Genomic DNA, 27552 nt, shown 5'->3' with positions numbered 1-27552 from the left:
GGACAGACTATGCTACTCCTAGGACATCACTTTTTAGCCTATTTGCTCCCACTGATTTTAATAAGTACCCATACACTAATGAACTGACAGCAGCACAATCTAGCCATCAAACTGTTAGCTGAGCTCTGCAACTCCATAATGAGATATATAAAATTCTGTACCTTAGTTCCCTGAGCAGAAGTTACAGTACTCATGTCACACTATGGGCTTTATATTAACATTTCCTCTTTTTATCCAGCATTCTACTTTCCATATATATCTTAGCAGAAGATAGGACCAATAAATTGCTTGAAGCTGATCACTCATGGCAGACTATTTTCATGGTTCTCCTCTTTCATTTGGACACTGACTGGTACAATTAGACTTGCACAACCCAGGAGATACTTAATCTCTACATGCACTATAACATGTACCTTAATGAACAAGGAAAGCAGAAAAAGGGGTAGGCGGGGGAAGTAGTTAGTAGAAGGAAAATGAGTCCGGAATGCCCAAGGTTAAAAGGCTTGGAGTACATGTGTGCATGCCTGTATGCTGATACTATGAAGATCCTTAATAACTGCATTGTAAAAGCTTGACCTTGTGACAAGAATTAGACTCTCCTAGTAACCCAGGGTTAACGGTCCTGACTTGTTTCTCACAATCTCTTTTATCTCCCCTCCCTCATTAGGGATGGATTTTACAAGCATTCTTTTAAGAGAACATGCTCATTAAGACTTTTTTTCATTAATCGGCTCCAAATTGGTCTTGATATGATCCCAGCTTTCCACTGTAATTGGTTTAGGAGACAAATAATCCCTGACATTTGTTCCTTTCGGCAGGATCTTAGCCATAGGGTACCATGGATCAAATGGCTTATAGTGTTAAGACTCATGCACTGCTTGGACTTAAAAATATTGGAACTGCCTGATACTGTTTTCTTCCTGAGATTTTTGTCATTTGAACTTAGTCTTACACAAGAACTTAATCATTCTGATCATATCACTAACACAGGTGAAAAGGTGTTTTTGTGTTTGAAAATCCCTGTTTCCATTTGCTTACATTTAACGTTTGCTTACATTTTTAATAAAGAGTCTAGAAAACTTTGAAAGACTTATATTTAAGTTTGATGTGAAATGATTCAATCTGGTTCAAGATTCTGCTTTTAAATCCCTGTCTGAACTACTTTAAAATAATTAAAAATGGATCACAAGCTGAAGGTTGTTACTTTCTAAAGAGGTACTGTTATTTGTTTGAATTGATTAGTTAGAAGTTTTACTATAACCTTACAAGCTACTGCTTTTAATTTTTATTGTTGTCAGTACAGAAAGAAAGGGGTTTATATTTTCAGTCCCAGTAACTGAAAGTAATTCTTTGTTCCTTGTAAAGAATGCTCCATTTGCTGTAATTAATAGCATAGGCACTGCTAAATAGCAGGGGTACTGCATTTTTTACTGACCCTTTCTCCTCCTTAGGGATCTAGTAAGAAGCGTTTTCCCCCAAACATACCTACATATACCATGTGAGGTATTCATTTCTGCTTGGTATGAACATTCATTTCATTCATTGCCTAAATTACAACTTTTCCATCTGTTTGATCAGCTGTTACAATCTCTCAGCCATACATTCTGTTACTAGCAAGCGCCTGATGTTACACTGCTATGTAACAGGCAAGAACAGATATTAAACTGCCTAGATACAACTAATAGCTCCAAACATGCTGCCCCAGTGCTGCTTGGGAAGCAGCTTCCTCCTCTTTTGACTTATTTTACGACAAGTAATTGACTGAGGTCCAGTTTTCAAAGTGTAATAAGTAATTACAGGAAAGACATCTAATTTCAATTAGGATTTTTCATTTTTTAAGTTGAAAACTGTATCTTTTCAAGTGACTTCAAAGTACTAATTGAAAAGTGTGTGTGTTTATCAATGAAGATGGGTTCAATATCCCAAGCTTTCATTGCAGGCCCTGATGTGGTTAAAGGGTAGGTGAAATTGCACCACCTGCTAAAGATATGTGACAGATTTGATACACAAAGTGACAGATTTGATACACAGTTCTCAACAGAATTATCATGTGATTCTGTAGGGATCTAGTCTTGTCACTCACTCATCACAAGTATAAACGGCCTTAATAATCCTTAAGACAATTTACAGAAGAAATTTGCTGTGAATTTACCTTTTCAGTACTCCAAACCCGGCACTGAGAGTGTTACCATTTTGCCATCTTTTGAGACCTCTGTGCTGGTAGGTACAATAAAAACCTTGTAGGCCATATATTCACTATCTGTGAGGAAAAACATTCATTTAATTTGGGTTTTCTGGGAGTCATCAAGGGAATTGTAGAGTAGAATCCTACTTAGACAGAGAATGAAGAGAATGACAGCCCATTCCACAAGGATTTTCGATGATAAAAAAGCAATAAAGGTATTTCAGACATCCACTAGAGAATAAGGGATTAAGACAGCAACACGACAAAAATTAAATATTGCATGTCTACCTCTTTTCATCAGAGAGACCGGTTACAGATTAAGAGCTCAAAGCAACACTTCCTTTACATGTGGGAACAGATGGGTAAGTTCAATCTTATCTTGTCTTATCTGACAATACCACTTGGTATTGTCAGATAAGTATCTTGAAGAATGTATGGATTACTGCCCTTCCAATTGCCATCCCTCTTTGCTCTTACTGCATATTCTATATAAGCAGGAAACAAAACGAAGCCCCATTGGTGCCTAAATATACAAGTAACAATTGCTCACAGTTGTTTTATCATAACTTTAACTTTTTTCCCTTCTTCTCTTTTTTTTTTTGTCTTGTTTAGATTTACTGGAATGGAGTATTTGAATAGAGAAGGCATCCAAGTGATGCCCCTGGGATATGGAAGAATTATGGGGCTCCTACCCCAAACATGCTTCTCAAACTGCAGTTCCTGAAGTTTTCAAAAGTCAGCAACACTATAGCATACACACAGTATGAAATAAAAGGAGGTTCCCACTTTCCACATGCTGTGACGTCTATAACACACTAAGGGCTTGCTTAGTTAGCTTAGTCAACTCAGTATGTATATATTTCATTAAAGACTACGATGGATTTACATTAAGCACTCAATTTCATTAATAAAACTTCTGACCTGGTGAGACAGCTGCCCAGACAGAACTATGGGCCTGGGATCTCAAAGGACCATTCAGTTTTCCAGATGGTTAGGACCACCTGAAACGAAGGCAAAAAATAAAGGGAAATAGAGAAAAAGAGAAGTCAATTTACATAGCAACTGTGACATAATAAAGGGACGAAGTTATCAGCTGCTACCTAAAATGGCAGAAAACAGACCTGTGCATTTGCACAAATGCACATGAGAAATAAACTGCTAAAAAAAGCACTGCTTGGGCAATGAAGCAGTCAGATCAGCCCAGTCCCCTCTGTTCATTTACACCCTATACTCCTGTTTTATGTGATTAGGTAATCCAAGAATAAGCTATGGGATAGAAGTAACACACACAACATAGGATTCTTAATGTTCTGTTATAAACAAACCAAGTGTTTGGCACAAAGATTGCTTTATAGATTATATAAAATGTTTATTAGGAAGTAAAGTGCTCAGTTTTACAGATCAATACAATCTTGATCATTGTAGAAGGCTTGCATAATTAACAGCTTCCTAATAAGACCAAATACTGCACATTACTATACAAAAACCTTACCTTTGTAATATGTGACAAATGGCATTATAATCTAGTGGAAAAATGAAATAATAAAATGTTTATAACATTTGTCAAGTGCCCATGCACTCACTGCAAGGCCACTGTCAACACACACGGGTACCCCATGAAAACTTACTGCACTTCAAGATGAAGTTTGTTATTAAGTAACGACACGTTACAGAAATATATTTCAACAAATACAGCTACGAATGCAAACACTTTCCGAATAAACATATACTACAAATAGAAGATTAACTGTTTGACTGAATTTACATTTTGAAAGATACACCTTTATAATAAACCTATTTAAAACCATACTGACAGGTTTAGTTTTGCTTTCTTTCCCCCATTAAGGCACTGCCTCACCAACAGATGACCACAAGATCCCTGCTGCCATAAGCCTCAGCATGCCACATGCCTTACTGGCTGCAGGCACAAACCTGAACACAAAGTATTCCAATTACGGTTCCTCCTGATTGCTGGACAACTCCAGCTGGGTCATTTGGCGAAAGTCTTTGATTAAGTACATGATTATTAAATACTATTTTAGTATTTAGGTAACTCTGGACCCTAGAAACCCAATATTAATTACATGTTACACACATGTAATTAGTTAGCATGCTTCAAAGTTTAAACTGTAAGTCATGCTACACACCAACACACTACCCATTCTAAATATGAAGACTATGCATATTTAAATTGCTTTGTATGGTATTTTCTGTTTTCCCTGCACATCACCTGGCCACGTGTTCAGCTAGTGTTCTTTGGTTGGTTTGTTTAAAGTTACAAATGCCAGTTCAATACAGAAATGCTTTCCTCGGGAAGGGTTCTAAGGTCCAAAAAGTTTCAATTGAGGCAAGACAGAGCTTAGCCTGAGTGTCTCGTTTCACACAAAAGCCCTAACTACTGTGCTGTGCGCTGTTTTGGGAAGCTGACAGGGTTTCTTCTGAAGCAGTATGAATTTCTTCCTAGTACAGGAACCACAGAAAGAATAAACACTTCACCTGTTCCGTGAATCACAACCTGTTTTCCCACGCTGGTCTGCTCTCAAGCCAAAGCTACTAAGAAATTCCAGTCCCGGCACTGAACTTCCTCCTGCACCACTTACATTCAGTTTCTATGCATATGGTTTCTCATAAACTTAAAAACAGGGAAAGGAATTAAGTCTATTTAGTTCTAGCAAGTTCTCTGGTTAGGAAGAAAGAATTCTGAGTCACTGTACATCCAGGCAATGCAATTGTAAGATCATACGCAAGGTGTAAGCTTCACCTAAGCAGCACAACTGCAAGAATAAGGTGTTAACTTCCGGCAACAAATGCTTTTTGAAACACAAAGCATCAATATAACATATACATATGCTACTTATACTTTGTTAAATAGGCATTTTTCCCTCTATATACCCTGCTAACAGCTTTGATGTGTTTGATTGTGTAGGTTTCCCTCTTCCTTTACAGCAACTCTAAGTCTTTAAATACAACTGCCATCTTCAGGAAAAAAAGCACAACTGAAACTCCCTCCTAAACCAGTATTCCACAGACGGAAATACGTTGCTAGGCAAAACCACAAACACTACGCCCCAATGGTTTCTGTAGGAAACCAACCTAATTTCAGTGTCCTTTCATAAACAAAGCTTCTACGGCCCAGAAAGCAGAGGAAACTAAACACTAAAAATCAGTGATTATACTACAAACACCTTTCGAAAGGCATCATGTGTTGCACCTCAGCAGAGAAGCATATGTAGAAATATACCTAATAATATTACAAGCAGTTCTTTTAAATGTACATACAGACTACACAGTTGAGACATGGTTACAACTTGACACAGCACAGGATCAGACTGCAAACCATCAGCAACTTCTCTGCCCCCTTCCCTGTTGCACCCACAGAAGAGTTGATGTTTCTCAATTTTGTGAGCTTTGAAAGAATCTATTTTCTGCAAAGTAACCATATTTACCTAAGAATTGGTGGAATGTTTATCCCAGGAACACTCAGATCATGAAATCATAGCATTAAAAAATGGGCACTTTGCAACAAAGCCCAAAATTATTACTTTCATTGGGTGTGAAGAGGCAGCTCTCAAATAGTGCTTTTGAAATGCTAATGGAACACAAACACCTGCAATGTGTACATTTCTATTATGGAATACGTGATTTACCATTGTACAAAGTGAGTGTACTTTCTTCTGTTTAAAAAAACACAGTATTTCTCAAAACCAGGAAGAAATGAACATTTGAAGTTGATTAAAATGTTAGTAACACCAAGAATAACTCAGAAACATAGGCAGAAGCAAAGTAAAAAAGTGCTATTTTATCTCTGAAAAGTGTCAGCTGTTAACAATGAATGAGGCAATAAATTCATGCCATCTTCTTTTAAAAATTGCTTTTAAAAGCATTGGGAAAAAATCCTATTTTCCAACAGAAAGCAAAATACTTGCAGCCTTTCAGTGGAGTGGTTTTAGCCACAGCACATTATTCTGTCTGAAGCTTGATGCCCTTGTGGAAGTGTCCCCATAATACATGTATGGAATCAAACTTCTGGCCAGGTAGATTTTGTAACAACTGTTTCCATTCTGCCTCCTGCACTTTCATTTGCAAGGCTGACAGTTTACTGTGGGCAACTTGAACGTGACACATGGCTTATGTAGGTCTGAAAATGCCTTTTGAAGAGAATATTTACTTTTGCCCATGGGTGAGAAATGTCCTTAGTGGTCTGATGAGGATGATCACCTCATGCTGGGAAACAGTGGAGTAGTGTATTTGCTGGCTTAATACTGACCTGAAACATTCAGAATCGCCTACAAAGTTAATCCTTACACATGGATGTTATTCCCCCCATTTCCTCCTCCCCCATCAATACCATCTGACTGGGAGGATGATGGCCGAGAGTTCCTTGAACGAGGCTGGCCATTCAGTCCAAGTGGTGTTCCCAACCGATGGCTCATTTGGGATGCCGTGTCATCTGATTCCCACCTCTCCAACTCCTCTCGCACAAGTCGCTCCATTTGTTCTCTATGGATTTCATTGTCACGACCCAGTCTTTCATCCTGAACAGATTAAAAGACGCAACCTTGAAGCTCAGCTTCTAAACAACAGCCTAAGCAAATCCCTACACAAACATGGGAAAGTCTTACGCCACTCAAGTATTTCCATAGGCTAGTGGAGAAACACTGCTAGTACAGTAAATGGTTTTCTTTCCAGTGATGTAATGCCCAGGTTGTCACCTTCACTGATGACAGCACAATTTGTATTACAGTTTTCTTACCTCTGTTACTCCATCTAACAGCCTTCCTAACACATCTCTCCTTTTTAGTTTGGCTCTCTCCATCGCTTCAAGCTTCACGATAACCGCATCGATCTTGGAGACTATACTGCCGATAGAATGCTCCATGCGATCCACCCGCCTCATGAGCCTAAGGGCAACAAGTGTGAGCTTCAATAACCCTGTCTGAGTCAGTATCACTGTAGTATGCCAACACACAAAGCAGATAAGGATGAGAGCCTTTTAATTCTGGCATGCATCTGACCCTCCACAAATCAGTCCTGATGTCCAGGCAGGGACAAGGTACACAAGAGCAAAAGGATAACACAGAGATAAAGCAGATGGGGAAAAACCCCCCAGAAACATATTCCACTCTGTTTTCCCTGCTTTTAGGGCATCCTCATGAAAATTTGTTGGTTCTAGTTACTGAAATTCTTCATTCAGCTAGTGTTGCTATAATTAATTAATATGGAGATCTATTATTTTAGACAAAATACACACTCACAACTAACTTAATCTTACTAAAAAAAACACCTTAAGTTCTCAGTGAACCTAAAACAACCTCAAGGTTTTACTTCTAAAAATCGTAGAAAAGTCTTCTGGCATTATTGTATCATTTTCCCTGTTCCCTACTGTACCATTTGACCATTTTTTCTGTCTTTTCAATGACCAGGTTTTAAAGACAGGGGCTTTTTTTCTTTGGTTGGTTTGTTTTTGGTTTTGTGTCTAATTCACATCAGCCTCTCTAAAGTAATTCCAGTTCAGACACTAAAGAGTGACTTAAGTACCTTCAAAACACAGCGTTTACTTTTATGAATAATTTGATTAATAGAGTTACAGGAGACTCTATTATAGAACTGAAAGAAGAAAACCTACAAGGGAAAAAATCCCCCAAACACCATGCAGATTTTTCCTCCTCAGAACAATCAACTTACACTTGGAACTCTTCATAGGAAACCCCACTAGAGCTGCTGCCCCTCCTCCTGGAGCTGTGTCCACTGTCTTCATCCTCATCCTCCTCAGAGTCGTCCAAGCTCCGGGGGAAGCTGCGGCTGCTCAGAGGACGTGGCAGAGAGCTCCTATCCAGGTCCAGATCCTCCTTTGTGAAAACACAAGACACAGACAAAGATGATGTAAAGATTTTCACCTGTACATGAGGGATGGGGGTGTCAAGGTCAAAAACCTCTTGCCCTCCATCAGCTCCTCCTTGCCTATTTACAGTCCTGCTCAGACAGGCAGGAATGAGAGCAAATGTGAAGGGAAACAAGAGGACTCTTCTAGGGCAGAATTGTTCAGAAACAAGCATGGGGAGAAGACTGGCAGATGGCAGTGGTGGCATATCACTCCTAACACGGAGCTCACCCTCTCTTTCTCAAGGTCATCTCTCATCTGCTGATGTTCATGCTCTGTCAATTCCTGGTCCCCATCCTGGTCATATTTGGTAAATATTGCTTCAATCTCTGCATCCGTGTGCCCCTTCCTGAAAACGGAGTAAAAACAGTTCCCTTATTTCCCATTTTTTGGACGCCAAGTGAACTTCAAGTATTAGAAAAACACTTCACTCCATCAGACCTTCATCCCCCAGCCAAAGGCATAACTGATCCTAGTGCTGCCTATGAATTCACAACACTGATAATAAACACCTCAGCCCTCACCTTTTATTACTCAGTAGCACAAATCTCCCCTAGACTGCACCCTGCTCCTTCACAACCATCCCTTTTATACCTCTTTGTTTGCTTTCCTTGGATTCCTGACTGTTCACAATCTCCTGCAGTGGCTCAGATAGAAATATTACCATTTCCTCAAATGCTTTAGATCTCTGCTTCCTAAGGCCCCTTCTACCCACAACAAGAGAATGTGGCATTCTCTTGCTTCTCACAGAAGCATCAAAGACATGACATGTCTCTGGGATACTCTTCCAGATAATAAGTAACAGCTTCCTTACCCTTTCAGATCTTGCCGGAGCTCATCAAAATTTAACTTTCCCCCACCTTGTCTCAGGCTTTCTGAAATGTCATCAACAGTAGTCTTCTTCAATTTAAGTTTGATCATGGCTTTGTTGTAGCCCTAAAAGAAACAGTGATATTTTGTGTTTTACTTGTCATGAAATGTTAACACTTGATTTCTAATAACTTTCTCATTATAAAAATCACCTAGTGTATACTATCATTCAGTGCGTCCCAAAAGTCCTGCAGGAATCTCTCTTTTCCTCTGGTTTACCCATCTTTTATTTCAGCATTTAAATGAGCAACATATAAATACCTCTGCAGTTAGAGTAAGGCTTTCATCCTTCAGTTTGCACTGCAGGTCAGCAGGAATGGAGTATTTTGTACAGCAAGACCTTTAGCAGTCAGTTACTGACAGTTAAGTGACAGTTTTAAATAATGCTGACAACACAGGTACAACTTCCTGCAGTTATTTTGCTTCTCTGTCATGCTTCCGTTGTAGGAATGACATAAAATCTTCATCCCAAAAAGCAGCACTCTTTGTTTTTCTCTGCTCTGTTTTAATAACCAGTTTGCAAGTTTTAAACTCAGAGTTACTGGTCATGCCGAGTATGTGGTTAGACATTTCTGACCACAGTACAGCACCGCATCCATGCCAGAGCACACGTATGTGCACGTTTTTCCTAAACTGGGATTCAAGTCAAGCTCCTAACTTTGTATTCAACAACCTTACTGGCAGCTGCCCCTGGAAGCTCCCAACGCATTATCCAAGACTCGCCTAAATTTATTGCCCAAAATGAGGTAGTTCTGTGACCAAACCAAACAGCAGCTTAGCTTCAGTGTTCAGTGTTTCTGTAGGTACTTGACAGTCAAATCTTATGTTGTATTCAGCAGGCTGATCATTCAACACAAAGTCTCAGATGACTAAAATATGTTGTGATGGAAAGTTTTCATTTATTTTACACTCAGCTCAGATTAATTTAACTAGAGATGTGTATATTCATCAGCTGCTGCCAGCTTCACTTTGTAGCAATTTATGGAGTGAGTTTAGATGTGAGGAATGTTAAAACAAACAAAATGTTACTTTTACCTTTCTGATAAGGTCAGACAGTTCCATTTCTGCCTTCTGTTGTGCCATATCCGATTTGACTTCAGAGTACGTATCATTGATGATGGCCAAAAACATGTTCTGTTCATGAGAGAAATGAAAAAGCCCAACTGAAATTTCACCAAGCCTAAGCCCTGCTCCTACAACCTTCATGTGCAGACCTATACATGACTTTTTAAAAAAGGCCAGGAGAAAATGGTGAGCTTTTTCTAAAGCACTAACATCAAGAACTTGAGATATTGAAATGGGATGCACTGCAGTGTAGCAACTTCTAGTCAAGACTACTGGTTATTAATGTAACTGGAGTATTACTTTCCAGAGACAGTTCATACCTACACAAAGCAGCGGCAATAAACCATGCTTGTTTAACATTATATATTTAAGTTTGACCTTCTATCTGCCAGGCCAAACTTACACAGATAGTAACTATTAATTAATCTAGAGAACACAAAAAAAGTGCCTGAGTAGTCAAGTCAACTATTCATCTCATAATAACCAGGACAAACATAAATTTCTTACCTAGTTACCGCTCTGCTTGCATTTCAGACTAAGATAAAAACAAAACAGCTTGCAATCAGACATTTGGCATGTACACCACCAACTCTGAAAAGAGTCTGGTTGCTTGCCCAAATGAAAGAGAAAAAAAAAAGTAGGTCTCACTAACCCTGCGCCAAGCATATAGTTTGAGACATGCTGTCATTACCGAAAGGCTCCTGCTGAACATGGAGTAAATATGACTGAATTGCAAGCTGGATATTCAAGTTGAAGAAGAATTACTTAATTCACTGGCACATTCAATGTGCCACTCTCACACAGAAAGGCAGTGTTAACCTCTATTTCCTTATGGACTTAAAAAATTGCTTTAGGATAAATATCTTCCAACACTGTACCTTTATGCATTATTGTCCAACACCAGAGAAGAGGTAACTTGACTACCGTATATTTGCTTTCAGCTACTCAAAATTAAGAGCTGGTGCTTTCTGGTCATCTTCCCTAACTTAGTTTCCAGACCTCAGACTAGTCTCAAGGAGCTTACAGCAACATTTCACTCCAGCCAAATGACAGGATTGTGCAGGTGTGGATAGGCACAGAAATTATAGTGAGTATTTTGGATAACCTGGTCATGCCTTCACGCTCTAGTACTTTTCTGCTACCCCTTCAGAAAAAAAACTTCTCTCCATTGCTGAACACTAGCCTCTGCTCCTCTGCATCTTGTGAGGTGCTTCAAAACAAATATAAAACCTGCTTCGTTTGCTTCTTGGGCCGAAGTGACCCATAAGTTATTTTCTGTTTGACTACTGGTATATCCTTCTGAACACTTGAGATTCAATGCTTCCTTACTAGCCAAGATGAAGTCTTCTCCCACAAATAATATCTGAATGCCATTTCTCCTCATTTCAAAGATTAATAAAAAGCCTCATTAAGTACAAGGTTCATTAAGCAACTCTAATATTTATGATGATACAGGACTGCTGTACTGTTCCAGGTTAGTAAAATCCTACTTTAATGCTTGCCATCTTATCAAATCCCCCAAAGATACACAGTTTGGGGAATCATCTGAGGGCTTCTTGCTCACATAACAGCTTCCATGTGGTGATACACTAGAAACAAAATTACTACATCTTAATGTCAGTACCAAACTAACTGAAAACTACATTTAAGTACAAGATACTGAGGCTCTTCTCTTATATCAAGATAAAAATGAATTTACCTGGTCTCCTAAGTTTCTAAGAGTGGGGCTTCCTCCCTTCAGTTGCTACTATCAAAAAGACTAATATGGATTCAATATTAGTATTAACAGAGAGTTTACAAAAGATGCGTACTCACAATGTAGTCACTGTTTGAATTTATTTGTCAAACAATCATGTCTACATACTGCCTCTCAGATAAGCTAAGCTTCTTGCAATACTGTTTGTCAGAAAGTGGACAGGTAATCTGCACTGGGAAGGTGAGAAAGACAGGGCCCAACTTTGCCCTGGAGAAGGAGAGAGGCCTTTGCAGGGAAACCTGCATATCTGACAACTGCTGCACTGCTGATGAATTAGACACTGCTAGCAGACAAGCTGTGTGTTGCATGCATAAACTAGACTGCTGTAAATACAACCAGCCACATGTTAGAGCACCTTTATAAACTAAGGACATTATGTATGGAACATTACAGCTACTTTGCACCAGAAGATATGGGCTTGCTTTGTGTGTCAACCAGGCACTATTCAGCTTTTAGAAATAAGTAATCCTTTATAATGATAAAATTACATAAATTAGAAAGAAAAGAAAAAGGAAAGAAAAAAATAAATACACTCCACCAGAACGTGGAGCACTATATGGGAATGACAACAAACATACAATGCAAATTCATTTTAAATGAAGAAAAACTGAGGAGTGTAGTGACCAGCCATGGAACAGTCAGGCCCCTACATGGACTGCACACTCACCAATATCAAAAAAAGCCCCAAAGCAGCAGCAGAAATCAAAGAACAGATGCAGAAATGGCCACCTACCCACCCCACATAAACAAAAGTGTACATACCAAAAGAATGAAGAACATAAAGAACACAAATGTAGTGAAATAAATTGGTCCCAAAATTCGATTAGCTTCTTCAACCTCTGTGAAGTTGAAGTCTCCCAAAATGATGCGGAACTGAGTAAATCTTAAAAAACAAAACACATCCAGGTGTTGAACAAACGCACTTTCAGAGCTGTGCAAGAATTCTAAAACCATTTTACCATAACAGTCTGACTGATGGGCAGCAGAGAGGTCTGCACTACTATAATACTTTGTCAGGCACTCCAATAGCCAATTCCTCAAACCTACCTCTAGGCATAACCAAACTCGCAGTCAGATATCACAAACAGAGCAAAACTGGGGTGGATATTTCTGACTTTTAGTCAAAACTGATAATAGGAACCACAGAGAGTGGAGCAGAGCAAACCAATGGTTACCATTGTGAAGCTTTAAGACCCACTCCTGTCCCTGTCTTATCCCTTCTGCCTCTTGCATACAACCTCAGTGCTCTCCACGTTGTCTCTACAGTGCCAAGGCAGGAAGAGGCTTGGCACTGCACAGCACTGCCATCATATTTCAAGTTCCTTCAAGTTCCTTCACCTCTCTACAAAGAAGTTTTTGCAACACTGCCCCAGTGTAAGGGAAGAGGGGGAAATCAATAACTAAACACTACCCCCTTTAGAATGAAGTTACGTTGTACCAAATCAACTGATTACTGACCGTATATTAAAGTCCAATCTCTCTCTGGATTACAGCAGATACTTACAAATTTACTAGCTGGCTGTCCAAGATGCAACCTGTGAGTCAAAGAACTACACATGCTACCAGGAACACAGTGTTATTACACATACAACATTTCCATAAGCATTAGAAATATAAGTAAGCATATAATAATTCAACTGCTGAAGACAGAGTTATTGCTTTATCTAGGAATGTGACCAACTGTTATAAAACCCATGTCACTTCTACCAATCAAAGCTTGCCATTTTTGGCTCACTGATCAAACTATAGCACATTTTTAATCTCATAGCAAAGACAGGTTTTGAACTAAAAATGTTATTAAAAACATGCATTTGCTACTGAGTTACATCAACAGTGATATGTCTGCAGCTTATCTGTTTAGATTGATGTTATAGGATTTGTCTCTCATGAGGCAACCGAATCTATTTACCAATGAGCTGAGAAATTCTTAGCACTTTTGTACTTACATGCAGTCCTGGAAAGTACTGAAGTCATCAATTTGAGTGCCAAAGACAAGATAGGCCAACTGAGCATATGCTAAGAAAATAATAAAAAACATAATAGCAAAGCCAACAACATCTTTGACGCAGCGAGACATGGTAGTGGATAACTGACTCATTGTTCTGTTGAAGTTAACGAATTTGAAAAGCTGTCAAAAGAAAACATGACAAAAAACACAACTGTAAAGACAAGGAAAACAACAATTTCTTAACACAACTGTTCTCCAGCCTTTTACATATTAGATGTCTTACTTAATTTGATGGGAGACGAAGTCAGATAATTTACATTTAGAAATACACCCTTTCCTAAAAAACACTGAGGCTTGAAATGAGAAGAAAACTCTGTGAGAATGACATTTCTTGTCTAGCTGCAGGGGGTTGCTTGTTTTTCACTCCTGTATTTGTCAGCCAGGCTTCAGAGAAGTGTAACCAAAACACCTCATTTATTTTCAAAGAAGATGTTAGCTATGAAGTAGTAAAATGTGAGAAAAGCAGATCTCACAGCTGACCTAGCTCTGAGCAGGTGGACAGAGACTTCCTGAGGCCCCTCCACCCTGCATTATTCTATTATTCTGCAGTTTACCATTACTTCCTATAATAAGCCGCTTTATTCCTTAAACCATGATGCAAAATAGACGCAGCTTTGTAATTATAAAACGGTAAGAGACAGCTAACTTACTTAATAAACTTAAGTATCAGTTTGGAGTATCATAGTGGAAATTCATTTATCATTGGTCTTGTATTTTCCCCTATTTATCAGTTTAGTAATTAAATATTCCTCTGCAATGTTATATATACAGAGGACAGGAAATGAACATGAACTTGAAAAGAAATATCACTATAAAGGAGGCAGAAAACCAGAGAAATTAAGTCTAAAGTAATATACATAGTTTTCAAATGAATTGGACTAGGTTTACCAACACTCTAAAGATTTAGAAACTTTGAATAGATAGAACTGGCACAGTTAAACCAGACTAGGAAAAAGCAGTACCAGTAAGTTACTGACTTATTAACTCAGGAATACTAAAAACATTGATTTATATTTCTGCTGTGACAAAGCACTAGCACTGACTACATCTTTGAGACTTAAGGCTGATTAAAACTTATGGCAAATTACAACCTTGTTTTCAGCCTGCAAGAAGTTACCCCTGTGCTCTGACTTTCCTTTGTGCCCAATTTTATGAAAAACATAGAATCATATAATGGTTTGGAAGGGACCTTTGGAAGCTCATCCAGTTCCACCCCCCCTGCAATAGGCAGGGAGACCTTCCACTACACCAGATTACTCACAGCCCCATCCAGCGTGGCCTTACATGACTAAATCTCAAATCATGTAATCAACAGAATTACATTCTAATGTCAGAATAAGGATATACATCTTGGAGTTACCTTAATCCAGACAAAAAACACAGTGACTGCAGCTATGTTGTTGAACTGCATTTGCCAATATGCCAAAGGTTCAAAATTGGGGAAAGAGTTCTGATCTTCCAGCAGCTTCTTCAGGAGCATATCAACAGTTGATGTTCTGTAGATGCTAATTCCTATAGCTGCCACAGAGAGCTGAGTACAAAAGAAACATACAAATTTACCAAAGGTGATGAGGGTTTTAAAACACTTTGCCATGTATACAGAGTCATAAAGTACATAATCCTAAAGTTAAACAATGTCCACCAGACCAGGTATAAACAAAGCGTTTTATCCCTTTGTGTGAACCGAATTTTATACTCGCACTTGAATATACTTCACTGACTGTAACAGTAAAGCATCTTACTCCTGCCCCTGCCATTAAATATAAGGAACAGCACACAGTTCATGTAAACATCCCCCCAAACAGCCTTTCATATAAAAAGCACTGTGATACAAGTATGATTTCTCTGGAGCACTGGCTTCAAGACTTAAACCTCTGATACATCCAAGCCTGAAGATAGGAAACAAGAACAAGACTGGGTCTGTTTCAGTATTGCTTACTTTGTATTCTTTTGGCAGGCACAGCTTGACATAAATCCAGAGAGAATTACATATGTATTTTTAAATCAAAGATCATGATTTTCTGTTACACCAAGATTGTTGATGTGCAACGCTGTCCACTTAACCAAGAAAGCAGCCCTGACAGCTGCTAGAACTCTACAATTCGAGACACTTCTTCAAACTTGGTATTAGCTGCTGAGTATTTTAATGCCATATGAAATCTCTTTGTGGTTCTCTGCAAACATATTCAAATCCCAGTCCCATTCCTCCAAACATAAATCACTGCTTTAAAGCAGCTGATTTTCTTACTTGAAAGTCACTGCAATAGTCAGTATCAGGTCTGTTGAAGAGAAACATGGGCAAGTTTGTTATCTTTCATAATGACTACACCATTATAGACAAAAAGTGTGAGGAAGCACACTGGAGAAATACTCTAATTTTTCAGCAGGATGTTAAGGTTGAAACCAACAAAGAGAAAAAAAGCAAGTCTGCAAAATACATCAATATTACAACACAGACTAAAATAGTCTTATTCAGATTGAATAGCCCATTAGACTGTAAGTATCCTTCCTAATAATATTCCTATCCCTTAAAGCAATACTGAGTCATTAATGTCACTCACAAAGGGCATTTCAGAAAGTAATTTTAGCCTTATTATAAAGATTACTTACCACAATGATAAGAACATCAAGGCAATTCCAAAGACTTCTGAAGTAGTGCAGTCTATGAATGTGAATTTCTAAAATCTCTTCCACCATGTAATACAGCACAAAGAGACAAAATGCCATTTCACAGGCTGCCAGGAAAAAATCAAAAGTGGAGATGTAGTGAATCAGCCTCACTGGCTGAAATTGCCAAGATGTAACAAGGCCTCCAGTCGCCGGAAACTCCACTAACAACCTGCATCAAAAACCAGAAAAAAGGGCAAAGAATAAAAGATTTCATTTACACAGCATTGATGAAAAGCAGAGTGAAAATACATGGGTTTATTTCCATAATTATTTAAATAATGGAAACAGGCAAAAGCCCACATTTGATTCAGCAAAGACACTACACAGAACAGAAGGTGTAAACCTGACCACACTCAATTCTGACTAAAATCAAAAGCATTTCAGGAACAATGAGATAAACAGAGACAGAAAGACCTGTCTTCATCTGCATTTGTTCATGGTGTTGAAAAGACTGATGTTGTGTATCCACATATTAATAAGTCAACTCTCTAGAGAAGTCGCCTGCAAACTGCACCCAAGCTGCTGTAGCATCAGCAAAGCCAGAACTGTCTCCAGACAATGAGTGCAGCTTCCATGTGGAGTCTCACTTCTTTGACAGGGAGGCATCCCATTTCACTTGTCTGCCTCCTTTATGCAAAACACTTACCCACGTCCTGAAAACAAAGCAATCACAAGAAAACCCCAAGTCAATAACTGACACTGTGCAATTTGAAAACTCTTATGGCTCTGTTCATACCTCACAATGCAGAATAGGTTGATGTTTGCATTGTATACAGAGAAATCAATGAAAGCTGCTCTGGTCCCTCTGTCTAGCCACAGGTTCTTCTTAAGGCTAGCAATCTGCACAGCTGTCACTTCTCTGTTCCTTGAGAGGTCTTGGTAATAACCAGCCCCACTGTATGTGGCAATCAAGCCCCAGTGGCTGCTCCCATTCAAATCCTTCTCATTGGTGTATGTCCAACTAGTTCAGAAGTAAAACAGAGTACATTAGTCTTTCCATTTGCAACTTACAATTAAGAAAACAGACACCACCAAAACCTGACCAAAAAACATATCAGTTACTTAAAGCCATTTAAATTTAAGAGGTACTTGTAGAAAGTTTTGATGTACCCTGGAGAAAGATCTTACAAAGTTCCTTTGACTAACACAACAAAATGAAGATAGAAAAATGGGTCACAAGTATATTAATTGCCAAAAAGAAAATACATTAATCTAGTCACATAGAATTTTTCCTAAGGGAAAGAAAGAAAATTCTTTTCCATCTCCAAAACTTTTCACAATTAACTCACAAATTGTCCTCCAAGAGAGGCAGTGCTATTCCCATTTTTAGCCAGGAAAGACAACTCAGCGAAACCCACCGCAGTAATACAATCTGGAATTACAGAACAGGCGCTCACCAGTTGTAGTGCTGCACTCAGACCACAGAGTGTCTCCCATGCATAAAATGGTACAACGGCAGCCCCTCAACTCAAGCGGGTAAGAGCACAGTGCTGTCCAAGTTTAGTAAGGTTTCTCCATGAGCAGAACTGGCAACTGCTCATTTTACTAGGCTTTACAGACAGAACAGACAATAAATGCAGAGTTGCCTCTGCCAAGTGACTTATTGTGTAATTCAGCATAACCAAGATCAGGAAAAAAAATCTATGTGAATACAGGAATACTACATACGCTGTTCCATTTCGAAGTCCAAACGGAGCAGTATCTTCATTAGCTACAGAATAGACATCATAGCAGTCCTTGATTTCTTCCTTTAAATCTTCAGGTATTGAGCATGAACCATTTCTAACTTTCAGCTGCCGAATACGAGGCACCCCTAGGAGCAGGTTCTCATAATAAATGAAGCTTTTGTTTTCTGCCATGGTTTTGTTGTTGTACCACATTTCCCAGTAGAGACCATCCAGCAAAGGGCCTTCTGTGAACTGGGGAATAAGACAGGATTTCAGTTTGCATGTTTCCATCATGGTTTTTATAGATCTTCATTCCATGGATGTGTTAGAATTGCAGTTGTTAATTTTTCTGACATAAAGCCTTACTTGTCCTCCAAAGACATTCACCTTGCCCTACCCTGGCCCTCCAGCCAGGCCCCCCCCTGCCTTTGTTCTAAATTTTCACGTATTAAAGGCCAACTCTGTTCCATAGCTTTGACACATAAATCTTCACGCACAACCAAAACCACATTAGAAAAAAGATCCTGGTAGGTTAAATACACAGGACAAGCATATCACAACAAAAGAGAGATAAAAACTTGGGCTTAGATTACCTTCCAGAAGTCGTCCATTGTGGATAAAGTTTTGAAATCAGTTTTCTCCATTTTTGATACAGGTGTTTCCAGGAAGAGCTGCGACATGACCCTCGTGTAATAATACATACTGGAACTCACTGTCCCGTAAGTCACTGCAAAAGATTTAGTTAAGAATGAGAGGAAAAGGGTAGGGGAAAGATAAGAGGAAAAAAAAAGGGAAAAGAAAAAAAAAAATCTTACTTTTTTTGTTGAAATTGTATAGATTTTGCACCAAAAAGTTTAAGCTTCAGAGCAAAACAAAATCCACACCAAGCAGCATTTGTCTTTCAACTGTGAGTAAGACATAGAAAGCAGTGAAGAACAGTCTGACCAATGAGTTTAAAATACTCAGTTCTCTTTCCCACACCTCATTCTATTATTAATGTTTCTACAAAAACTAACTTCAGGAAAAAAAACCTGCATGATTCAGCAGCCTGAAGAGTGCCTTTTTAGGTGACTTGTACTATCTAAGGCATCATAGAGAGCTGGCACAGATGGCATGAGATCTCAGGAAAACTATGCCCTGCTTGAGCACATAATAAGTCAACCAGGATATTGCAGGGCACTGTGAATGACATCAGCTGCCTATGGTTGACAACGAAACCCCACCCAAGATATGCAGCGCTTCTAAGATAATCTCCCCACAGAAAATACATGACTCTGTGTTACTCTTACACTGGGCAGAACATTTGGCTGATGATGGCCAGAGCATAAATTATAAAATGACGTACAAAGGCAAGATGGCTTCAGAGAATGGTCTCTGGCTCCAGTAACATCACTGCTTATAAATACTTAAAGCCATTTTGTGACAGAAACTCAGAAAGGCCTGAAAGATTAATTCTACACCAAACAATCTCCATCTGTTTTGACAATTTTATAGAAATATTTTGTCTTAGGGAAGAAAATGTGAACAAGAACTATTTTTAATAGACTTCTGCTCTGCTCTCAGAACCAGTCAACCCACGTAGTTTTGCTTTTTCTTTCCACTCCACAATTCTCTCTCACCTAAATAAAAACATCACTCCATTCTATCACAACTGATCATAAACGACAACTTAAGTGTCACTGACATTCCAGGCATATAGAACAGAACTGCCCACACTAAAAACTGAATGCTTGAAACATACCGGCTTTCCAAAGATACACTAACTTAATGCATACAGATTATTCTCCTAGTAACCAAATAAAACATCTATTTCACACTTCATCATAAGTTCTATTTTGCATCAACTTCTAATTTTTGTGCAAATACATGAACATGCCTCATTTGAAGTTCCCAAGGCCAAAGGCGGCTGCTCTCAGAACCGTTACATTATACCATATCTATTATACATTATACCAACTGTTCACAGTGCTGTGTGAGGCTTGTGATAAATCTCTATCTCTGCACCAGCATCATTAAGGTTCTTCACCTTGAGAAAAGAACAGCAAACTCTGTTCAGGATACTCTCTTAAACTCCATTTAGGCCCAGGAATATAATTCAGCACGAGGCTGGTGATCCATCAGGCTCCTCACTTCTGTACTAAGTCCGTATTTAGTAGAATCTGCTCATATTCAGTGTCAATTCTAGAGCACCTACTTTCAAGCAATCACCTACTTAAAAGCCAAAAAAAAAAAAAGTAGGTTGACTGTTACCCTGTTCTGTGTTCTATAGTGTTACAATACTTCATATGATATCATAGACATCAAAACAAATAATGCACTTATATCATGGAAGTCTCCAGCTGTGATCCATATACACTTGAGTACATGTAGGTTACAGATGCATTTAGAATGTCCAGCATCATGCAAACACAAATTATTAGGTATTTCTAAGTAGCTGGCATCATCTCTGCCTTTCCAGCAACCGTCAAGAGCTTTTATTCTTAGAATGATCTGTACATAAGCTTGGAGAGAAATTCAAAACTCAGTGATGTAATTAATTTTTAGTCCCAGATGGTAACTCAAACTCTTCACATTTAACAGTTCTGTTCAGCAATTTCAAAATGTGTAGCAGAACCATTACACTGCAGTGTGGTACTACATTAAAAAAATACTCCTTAAAAACAAAGAATATTACCACCCTGCTTAAAGGTTCAAAATTTGTGAAGTTACAGAAAGTTGCAGTACTTTAAATCTCAAGCAATAATCCATGTGCAGAAGAATTAATTCCCAGTATTTGCCTATGCACCTGCCCATTAATTCTTCTCCGACATCACTGAAACAATCTTCATTCTGGAATTACAAACAGCAAGCAGTACAGAAATGGATACACATAATGCTGAATGGTACTTACAGACACACAAGACCACAAGGAAAACCATGTACGTAACCAACTCCCGTAAAACACTTTTCAGGTATCGCTCTCTGCTGGTGTTGCTTTCTTCCATGAGTCTTGTTCCCCATAGACCTTAAAAGGAAAACATATATAATGATGCATACAGATGTCTACATAAGCAATGTAATAAGGTTGTGAAAGCTTAACCCGTCTGCTCCAGGTTCTTCTCTGGACTTTAAACCAATTTAAGGTCAAGCAAGAACTTCTTCCATACACTGAACAGGGCCTGAGACAGTATTAGCTATTCATAAGATACCATAATAATCTATTAACAGCTCAGCAGAACTCTTAACAGATTCTGCTGAAGATTTGCCAGAAGTGCTGTCCCTTAAAGCCACATGGTAGGAAAACAAATACAAGTATACAAAGACAGACAAACAGAGTCATCCTTCAAGAAATTATTTGTTTGGGGTTTTTCTTTGTGGTTTGCTTGCTTTTTAATATGAAGAGCATTGTTAGATGAATGAAAATGCATGATCAGTATTTAAATTTTATTAGGAGGCTTAACTAACCTTCTACCTGAAAGGGTATGTCCCTGCCCATGGTACAGGGGTTGGAACTAGATGATCTTCAGGTGCTTTCCAACGCTAATTATTCTATGATTCTATGTCAACCAAACGTATTTTTTAAAGAACAAGTTGTAACCATCCTCTCCTAGATAGGCAAGGCATGTCCAACAGAGACATAGGAGGGACCTTGGTAAGTATTTCTATATGATTTCTTTCCTTGCATATCAAAAGATTATCACAGAAACATTAAGTAGCAGCCTAAATGAGCAACTGCTGCCTAACTGTCAAACTGGGCAACTGCATTAGCTGAACTATTTCCTCCTGTTCCTAGCTTCACGTTCTCAAGAAGACAGTGTAAGAGAAGCTACTGAACTTGTGTGATCCTGTCCAAAAGGGTTACGGAAAAGCAAAAGGATCTTCCAAACTGTGTCTCTGAAAGAAACAATAAAGAAACTATCACCTGAAAACAGAAAGCAGTTAGTAACCACCATACTTATTTCCTATGCCTAATACAGGACAGAAAAAAAAGCTGGGAACAGCTGCTGATGCATAGACCAGAACTGCTACCTTCAAGGAACTTCTCTTCATTTAAACCTAAATAAAGCAAGGTGATTTGACCTTAGTTTATGGTGAGAGAGAAAGTATATACAAATAAAAATTCACTGTAGAGAAGTGCACCAAACTTACACTCTTTTCCTTTGCAGCTATTTTAAACAGCCAAACTTTTAAAATGCCCCATATGTTCTCAGTAGATGGAAATGAAGTAACCTCAAACTCCCTAGGAAAAAATCCTGGATCCATCAAACATACCACAGTAATTTTAAATCAAATGGAACAGCAACAAGGGATAGCCAAAACACACTATAAAGCTCACAAACAATCAAGAGTTCAGTTGCTTTGCAACTGCTGCTGTAAGACTACACGGACAAAGGGCTCATCTGCCTGCTGCAGAACCTCATTTGCTAACAAAGAGACGTGAGTAAGGAAGCTCTTCCCTCTAACTGCAAATATGAGGTGTATTCAGGAAAAAAAAAATGTGTCAGATGATTTTAGGAGCCTTTCAGCTACCACATATTTAAGTTGCGACCTAACCACAAAGTCAACCAGGAAAGTTCTCTTGCATAGGCACAACAAGCACTAATAGTCTTAGCATTAATTTCTCTTCACATTCCTTTAGCAACTTACAACCTCCACTAGTGTCAGCCTCCAAAACAAGAGAGCCTTTTCAGAGCTGTTCTCTAAGCCTGGAAATTTACAGATAAAGACTGCAACTTTACTGCACAGAATGCCAAATCCTCACCATTAGGTCATTCTTGAAGACAGAAACACAAACCCAAGAACATTTAGAGAGTCACATAATAAAGAACTCAACAAATAGAGCCTTTAGCACAGCACTACGTTGCACTAGCAACCCTCATAATAAAGGCAGGAAAACATTACAGAAGAGAGGAAGAAAAGGCTGGAACAGGCAGTGAGCTAAGCTGGCGAGGGAGCCGAATCCCGGCTGTCAGCACATTACTCACCAATAAGAAATGTGGTGAGCAAAAAGCTTGCAAGCTCAAATTCTGTCATATTAGAATCTTGTTAGGGCTCAGCCAGGAGCAGAAAGTTACACGTGAATAAAAGAACAAAACAAAACCCAGCACCAGAGATCATACAATGATCTTTGTGTTAAATGAGCTCTGGATTTATGTGTCAGCTACAAGCCCCTTTTTTAGAAGACACACACATTATTCTCCTTTCGCATTATTAGAATATTGGTTTAGATGCATCAAGAACAGTGGTGGTAAGCAGTGCTGAATTTAAGTTGACATCCACTGCAAGCACCAAACGTACTTCATTTCTAGCCATTTTCAGTCCATTCCTTATGTAACTTTTCTATTCATCAACTTTTTGATAAAATCTATGTACGCTTTATCAAACAAACCTGAAACTACCAATTCTCTCACACTCATTCTGTAGTCCAACTGGCTTACTCAAGGAGTATATGAACTCAGAAGAGCTGTCAAAAAATAACGATCAAATGCAAATAAAAAACAGATGAAATTTCAAACAATAAAGTCTAGCTCATTAGGTACATGGGAGATTAAAGTATTTCTGTTTATACATATATAAAGTGTTATATAAATATATAAACACACATATATAATGTGTATGTACTTATACACATAATCACAAAGCCAAGTTTATAAGGTACAAAGTGCATATAAAATAATTCAGACTTGTGTGAAAGTTAAGTTCTGAAAGCACCCAAACCAAAATACGTATCACTAATCTGCCTACACACAAATTCAGATGCTGGGGAAACAATGGGGCTAGGGGAAAGAGAGGAAAGCGACCATCAGGCAAAGATGCTTTGCCCCCAGACAACAACAAAATAGTCTCAAATTCCTTAGTAAGGTATAGTCAGAGCCTACACTAGGTTCAAGTCAGTAAAAATGTCATAATGCATTCTTTGTGAAAGTAACAATTAATGACTGGAAATATCTGATGCTTCCATTTAGCAGTAATTAAGAAAACCTTTCAAGAAATATCCCGCATACGCTCCTTAGTATTGATACACGAGGACTCAGTAGCACTGGGTGACCAAGTACAACTCTGAGGGGCAGACCTTTCCAGCTTGGCTCTGGAAATGGACTTTGCTCTTACCCATCGAAACCATCTCCTTAACAGAACTGGATAGTCATCCCCTCCTCTCCTCTCAGCATCTGGGCTGTTTGCTGAAGAGATGTGCAAAACTAGGGGGGCTAAAGCTAAAGAGTTAGAATCTGAAAAGAACCCACAAAGAGAAAAAACTAAGATACAGGTAGTCTGAAGTAGCTTTCTCTTCACTTAGGAACTCATGTTAGCTATCTCCCCTGTAGTTGCAATTATCAAAAATCCCATCATCTTAATCCTCTCTGCTTTTTTATTTCACAACTGACAGCAAGGAAAGTGTAAGCTGTCATTCAATATCCTTCAGTTCATGCATGGCAATCTGTTTCACCATGGTAATTCTATCACTTTTGATATCCAAAGGATTAATCCTTCTGGTTGAATTCTGTCTAGTGAAATGGAATTTCATTAAATAAATCTATGCTAACTTCTCTTTAGTCATCTTGAAATAAAATTTAATAAGAAGTATGCCCCTTTCTAGTCTTCAAAGATGAAACATCAAAATAACTACCGAGTGCTCTTTCCAGTATTAAAACCTCTCTTATCCTTTAAGTGCCCTATATTAATTTCAAGTCCTTTCACTGTGTAGCCTGCAGCAACAGCATTCTTCAGAGGTTAGTTACCTACACAGCAGGCAAGTACAGCACCCGGCAGTACCTCCACAGCAATAAAATTACACCTAGCCATTTACTGTGGTTATAAATTAATGGCAACATTCTCATGAAAGAGCCAGAAAAGAATCTGTCTACTACAGTAACTTTGGCTACACCTCCCTACAAACACAAAATGTAGGCAGGTCAGGAATCAACAGGAACTGTGGATAGTAACCGCAGGGATAAATCCACTCCTAACATTCCTATAACATGAACCCAAGTCTTTTCATTTTACAGCCAAAAATAGAATACTACCAGTGTACGCTATCTCCAACAGCAAGAGGCAACTTGGTCCACGGCCATTACTGAAAATATTGGTTTTCTTAAACTGCAAGAATGTGTAACTTTGCACCATTCTCCACACATCACACACTTGATTAATCAGCTCACACTCAGTAGTGTAAAAGAACCACACTAGTTGAAAGGATGCATAACGTTACGACGTCAAAGGTGGTTCTCATCTTTCAGAGCTCAAGCTATGGACATGCATCAGCTCCAAAGTGATTAATCTAGCCCCAGATACATTGCTTTTAGGCAGCAGGACAGGCCCCTGTCAGCACAGGGCCAAGTAGCTTCTCTGGCAACATCTGCCTGATGCTGATGAAGACTCATTCTGCCCAGCACAGCATACAGCTTCACCAAAAGCTTATTCCTCTTTGTTCTGCTGTGCAACTGAACCAGGTTGAAACAAGGTGAAAATACACAGACAACCTTAAAACAAACAAATAAAAAGCTAGAAAAAAATCATACTAAGAATAAGCATCTTTCCTTCACCCTAAACCACCCCTAAGTGCAGATAAACTATAGGTGATTCAACAAATCTATTACAAAGCCTTTGTTAAATTATATCTGGGGGGGGGGGGTGTGTGTGTGTGTGTGGATTTTCCTTTCATCTGCAAATACTCTGACCTTACACAAATCACATGTTATTAAGCTCTGACTTCAGGTTCAAAACGGCTCAGAAACCAACACCAAGATCAGTCCTAGTGTGGATGATCTGTTTTGAGCATTGCTGCAGAAATCATGACGGAGATGAAACAGGAGTAACTCATGTCAGGTCATCATGAAGCCACTCTCACCTCACATTCAAACACCACTACTTTTCACCGCAGTTAAAAGCATATACAGGAGGTTCCTTCTTGGCAACAACTAGTATGAAGGGAGCATCTGAAAAGTCTACTTAGGTGAGAATTTTCATGAAAGGACTTCACTTTCTCCATGCTAAGCAGCTCCTTTCCTAGGCATTTACGTATCTCACTGACAGACTAAATTAAACACACCTCCGAAAACTCTAGAGCAGTGCCATTCCATGCGTAACACATAAAACCATTCTACAACTGACATTTTTTTTCCCCAGCCATTCCGGTCTCTTTTTATGAAGAGACGTAGTTCATTGAACACTCTCCCAATAAAATCTGCTGAAAACATGCTCTATTCCATAGTCTCTGTAAATCTGACTTGCATCCAAGTAAAAAACTGCAATGATCAAGACAGACTTACTTTGGTGCAAGACTAAGGCAGAGAAATCATTATAGCAAATGATATCTGAATGCACATGAAAAACCAAAGTGAAGCATACAGGACACGCAACAGCCTAATTTACAAAGTCCTGCTTAAAATCAAGTTCATACTGACACCTCTGCTGACGCTATGCCAAGCAGTAACAGTACAAGCACTTCAGAACACTCGCATTTTAGAAGGAACCTTATTTCCTAACTATGGCTTCCTTCTGCAGATTTATATATATTTTGTCTGACACTTAAGCAAATCCTACATTTAAACCCTTCACGATTTGATGCTGGCATTTTAAGCTTCTCTAAAAAAGTAGCCAGGACTAAGACCTGGGAGGCAGAGCTCTATGCTCCAGAGGAAACCAAGGCGAAAAGGGTGTGTGCATCTGGGACGGGAGAGGGGGGCATAACCAGGTCAGAGATGGGAATACACATGTGCATAAAGCGGGGACACAAACATGGATGGACTGACGGGAGAAGGAAAAAGAATAGGGACAGAGGAAAGAGCATAGGCAGCAAAGGGGTGGGTGAAAGAAAAGGCACAAGGGATCACAAACAACCCATGAACGCTCCCCTCGCCGACAGTCCGCAGTAAAGGGCAGCCCAGCAAGACTCGGAGCCCCGCTCCGGCAGGAAGGGCCAAAGGCTCTCACCTCGCAGCCGCCGCGCCAGCCGCTTGGCCCAGGCCGCCCGGCGGGGCGCGGCGCCGTCGGGTGGCACCTGGTGGCGGCTCGGCACCTCCGTTCCGCCGCGCCCCGCGGGGACCCGCCGCTGCCGCCGCCCGCCGCCGCCCATGCCCGCCGCGCTGCTGCCCAACGACGACGAAGCGCCGGCCGCGGGGCTGCCCCACTCCACGTCCATCTCCAGCACCGGCCCCGCCGCCGCCGCCGTTCCCTCCTCCTCCGGCTCGAAGCCCGGGTTGTCCCGGCTCCAGGCCTGCCGCGAGCAGGCGGAGAGCGGCGGCGACGGCGGGCAGGAGCCGGCCCGCGCCGCCTCGCCCAGCCGCTCCAGCTCCAGCTGGTCCCTCCCGCGCCGGCAGCCCCCACTGCCCGCCATCGGCCAGCCGCCACCACCACCGCCCGGGGCGGGGCACCCCCGCCTCCGCCCTTTCCCCGCCCGCCGGCGCCTGCCCGGAAAGCCCAGGGTACGGAGGGAGATGTAGTTGCTCGGCCTCCTTCCCTCACGGGGGG

The 27552-nt window shown here is 39.8% G+C and overlaps 1 protein-coding gene across 1 annotated transcript; it reads right to left on the bottom strand.

Moving 5' to 3' along the window:
* Positions 1–5312: 5312 nt before the first annotated feature.
* PKD2 (polycystin 2, transient receptor potential cation channel) lies at positions 5313–27430 on the bottom strand. The gene is made up of 15 exons (XM_057402003.1): positions 27016–27430; positions 20993–21106; positions 18696–18829; positions 18104–18354; positions 17172–17396; positions 16376–16604; positions 15126–15296; positions 13704–13885; positions 12520–12640; positions 9972–10070; positions 8881–9002; positions 8298–8415; positions 7871–8034; positions 6939–7086; positions 5313–6720 (listed from the first exon to the last, which is right to left on the bottom strand). Exons 1-15 carry the CDS (start codon positions 27416–27418, stop codon positions 6487–6489), a joined length of 2715 nt encoding a protein of 904 aa, XP_057257986.1. The 5' UTR covers positions 27419–27430; the 3' UTR covers positions 5313–6486.
* Positions 27431–27552: the final 122 nt, after the last annotated feature.

The sequence above is a fragment of the Pezoporus wallicus genome, unplaced genomic scaffold (genome assembly GCF_028554395.1).
Source record: "Pezoporus wallicus isolate ANWC-B61680 ecotype Strahan unplaced genomic scaffold, APGP_CSIRO_Pwel_v1 contig_7178, whole genome shotgun sequence".
Taxonomy (NCBI): domain Eukaryota; kingdom Metazoa; phylum Chordata; class Aves; order Psittaciformes; family Psittacidae; genus Pezoporus; species Pezoporus wallicus.
Note: the sequence above shows the minus strand (reverse complement) of the source record. Positions and strands in the feature narration are given on the sequence as shown.

Bases quoted from the DNA above. Each gene is read 5' to 3' on its own strand.
- PKD2 (XM_057402003.1), bottom strand. From the start codon at position 27,418: ATGGCGGGCAGTGGGGGCTGCCGGCGCGGGAGGGACCAGCTGGAGCTG. The intron at 18,830-20,992 runs GTAAGTACCATT...AATCTTTTGCAG, and splicing joins CCTTGTGGTCTTGTGTGTCT to TGACTTACGGGACAGTGAGT. The intron at 8,035-8,297 runs GTGAGCTCCGTG...GTTTTCACAAAG, and splicing joins ATGACCTTGAGAAAGAGAGG to GAGGATCTGGACCTGGATAG.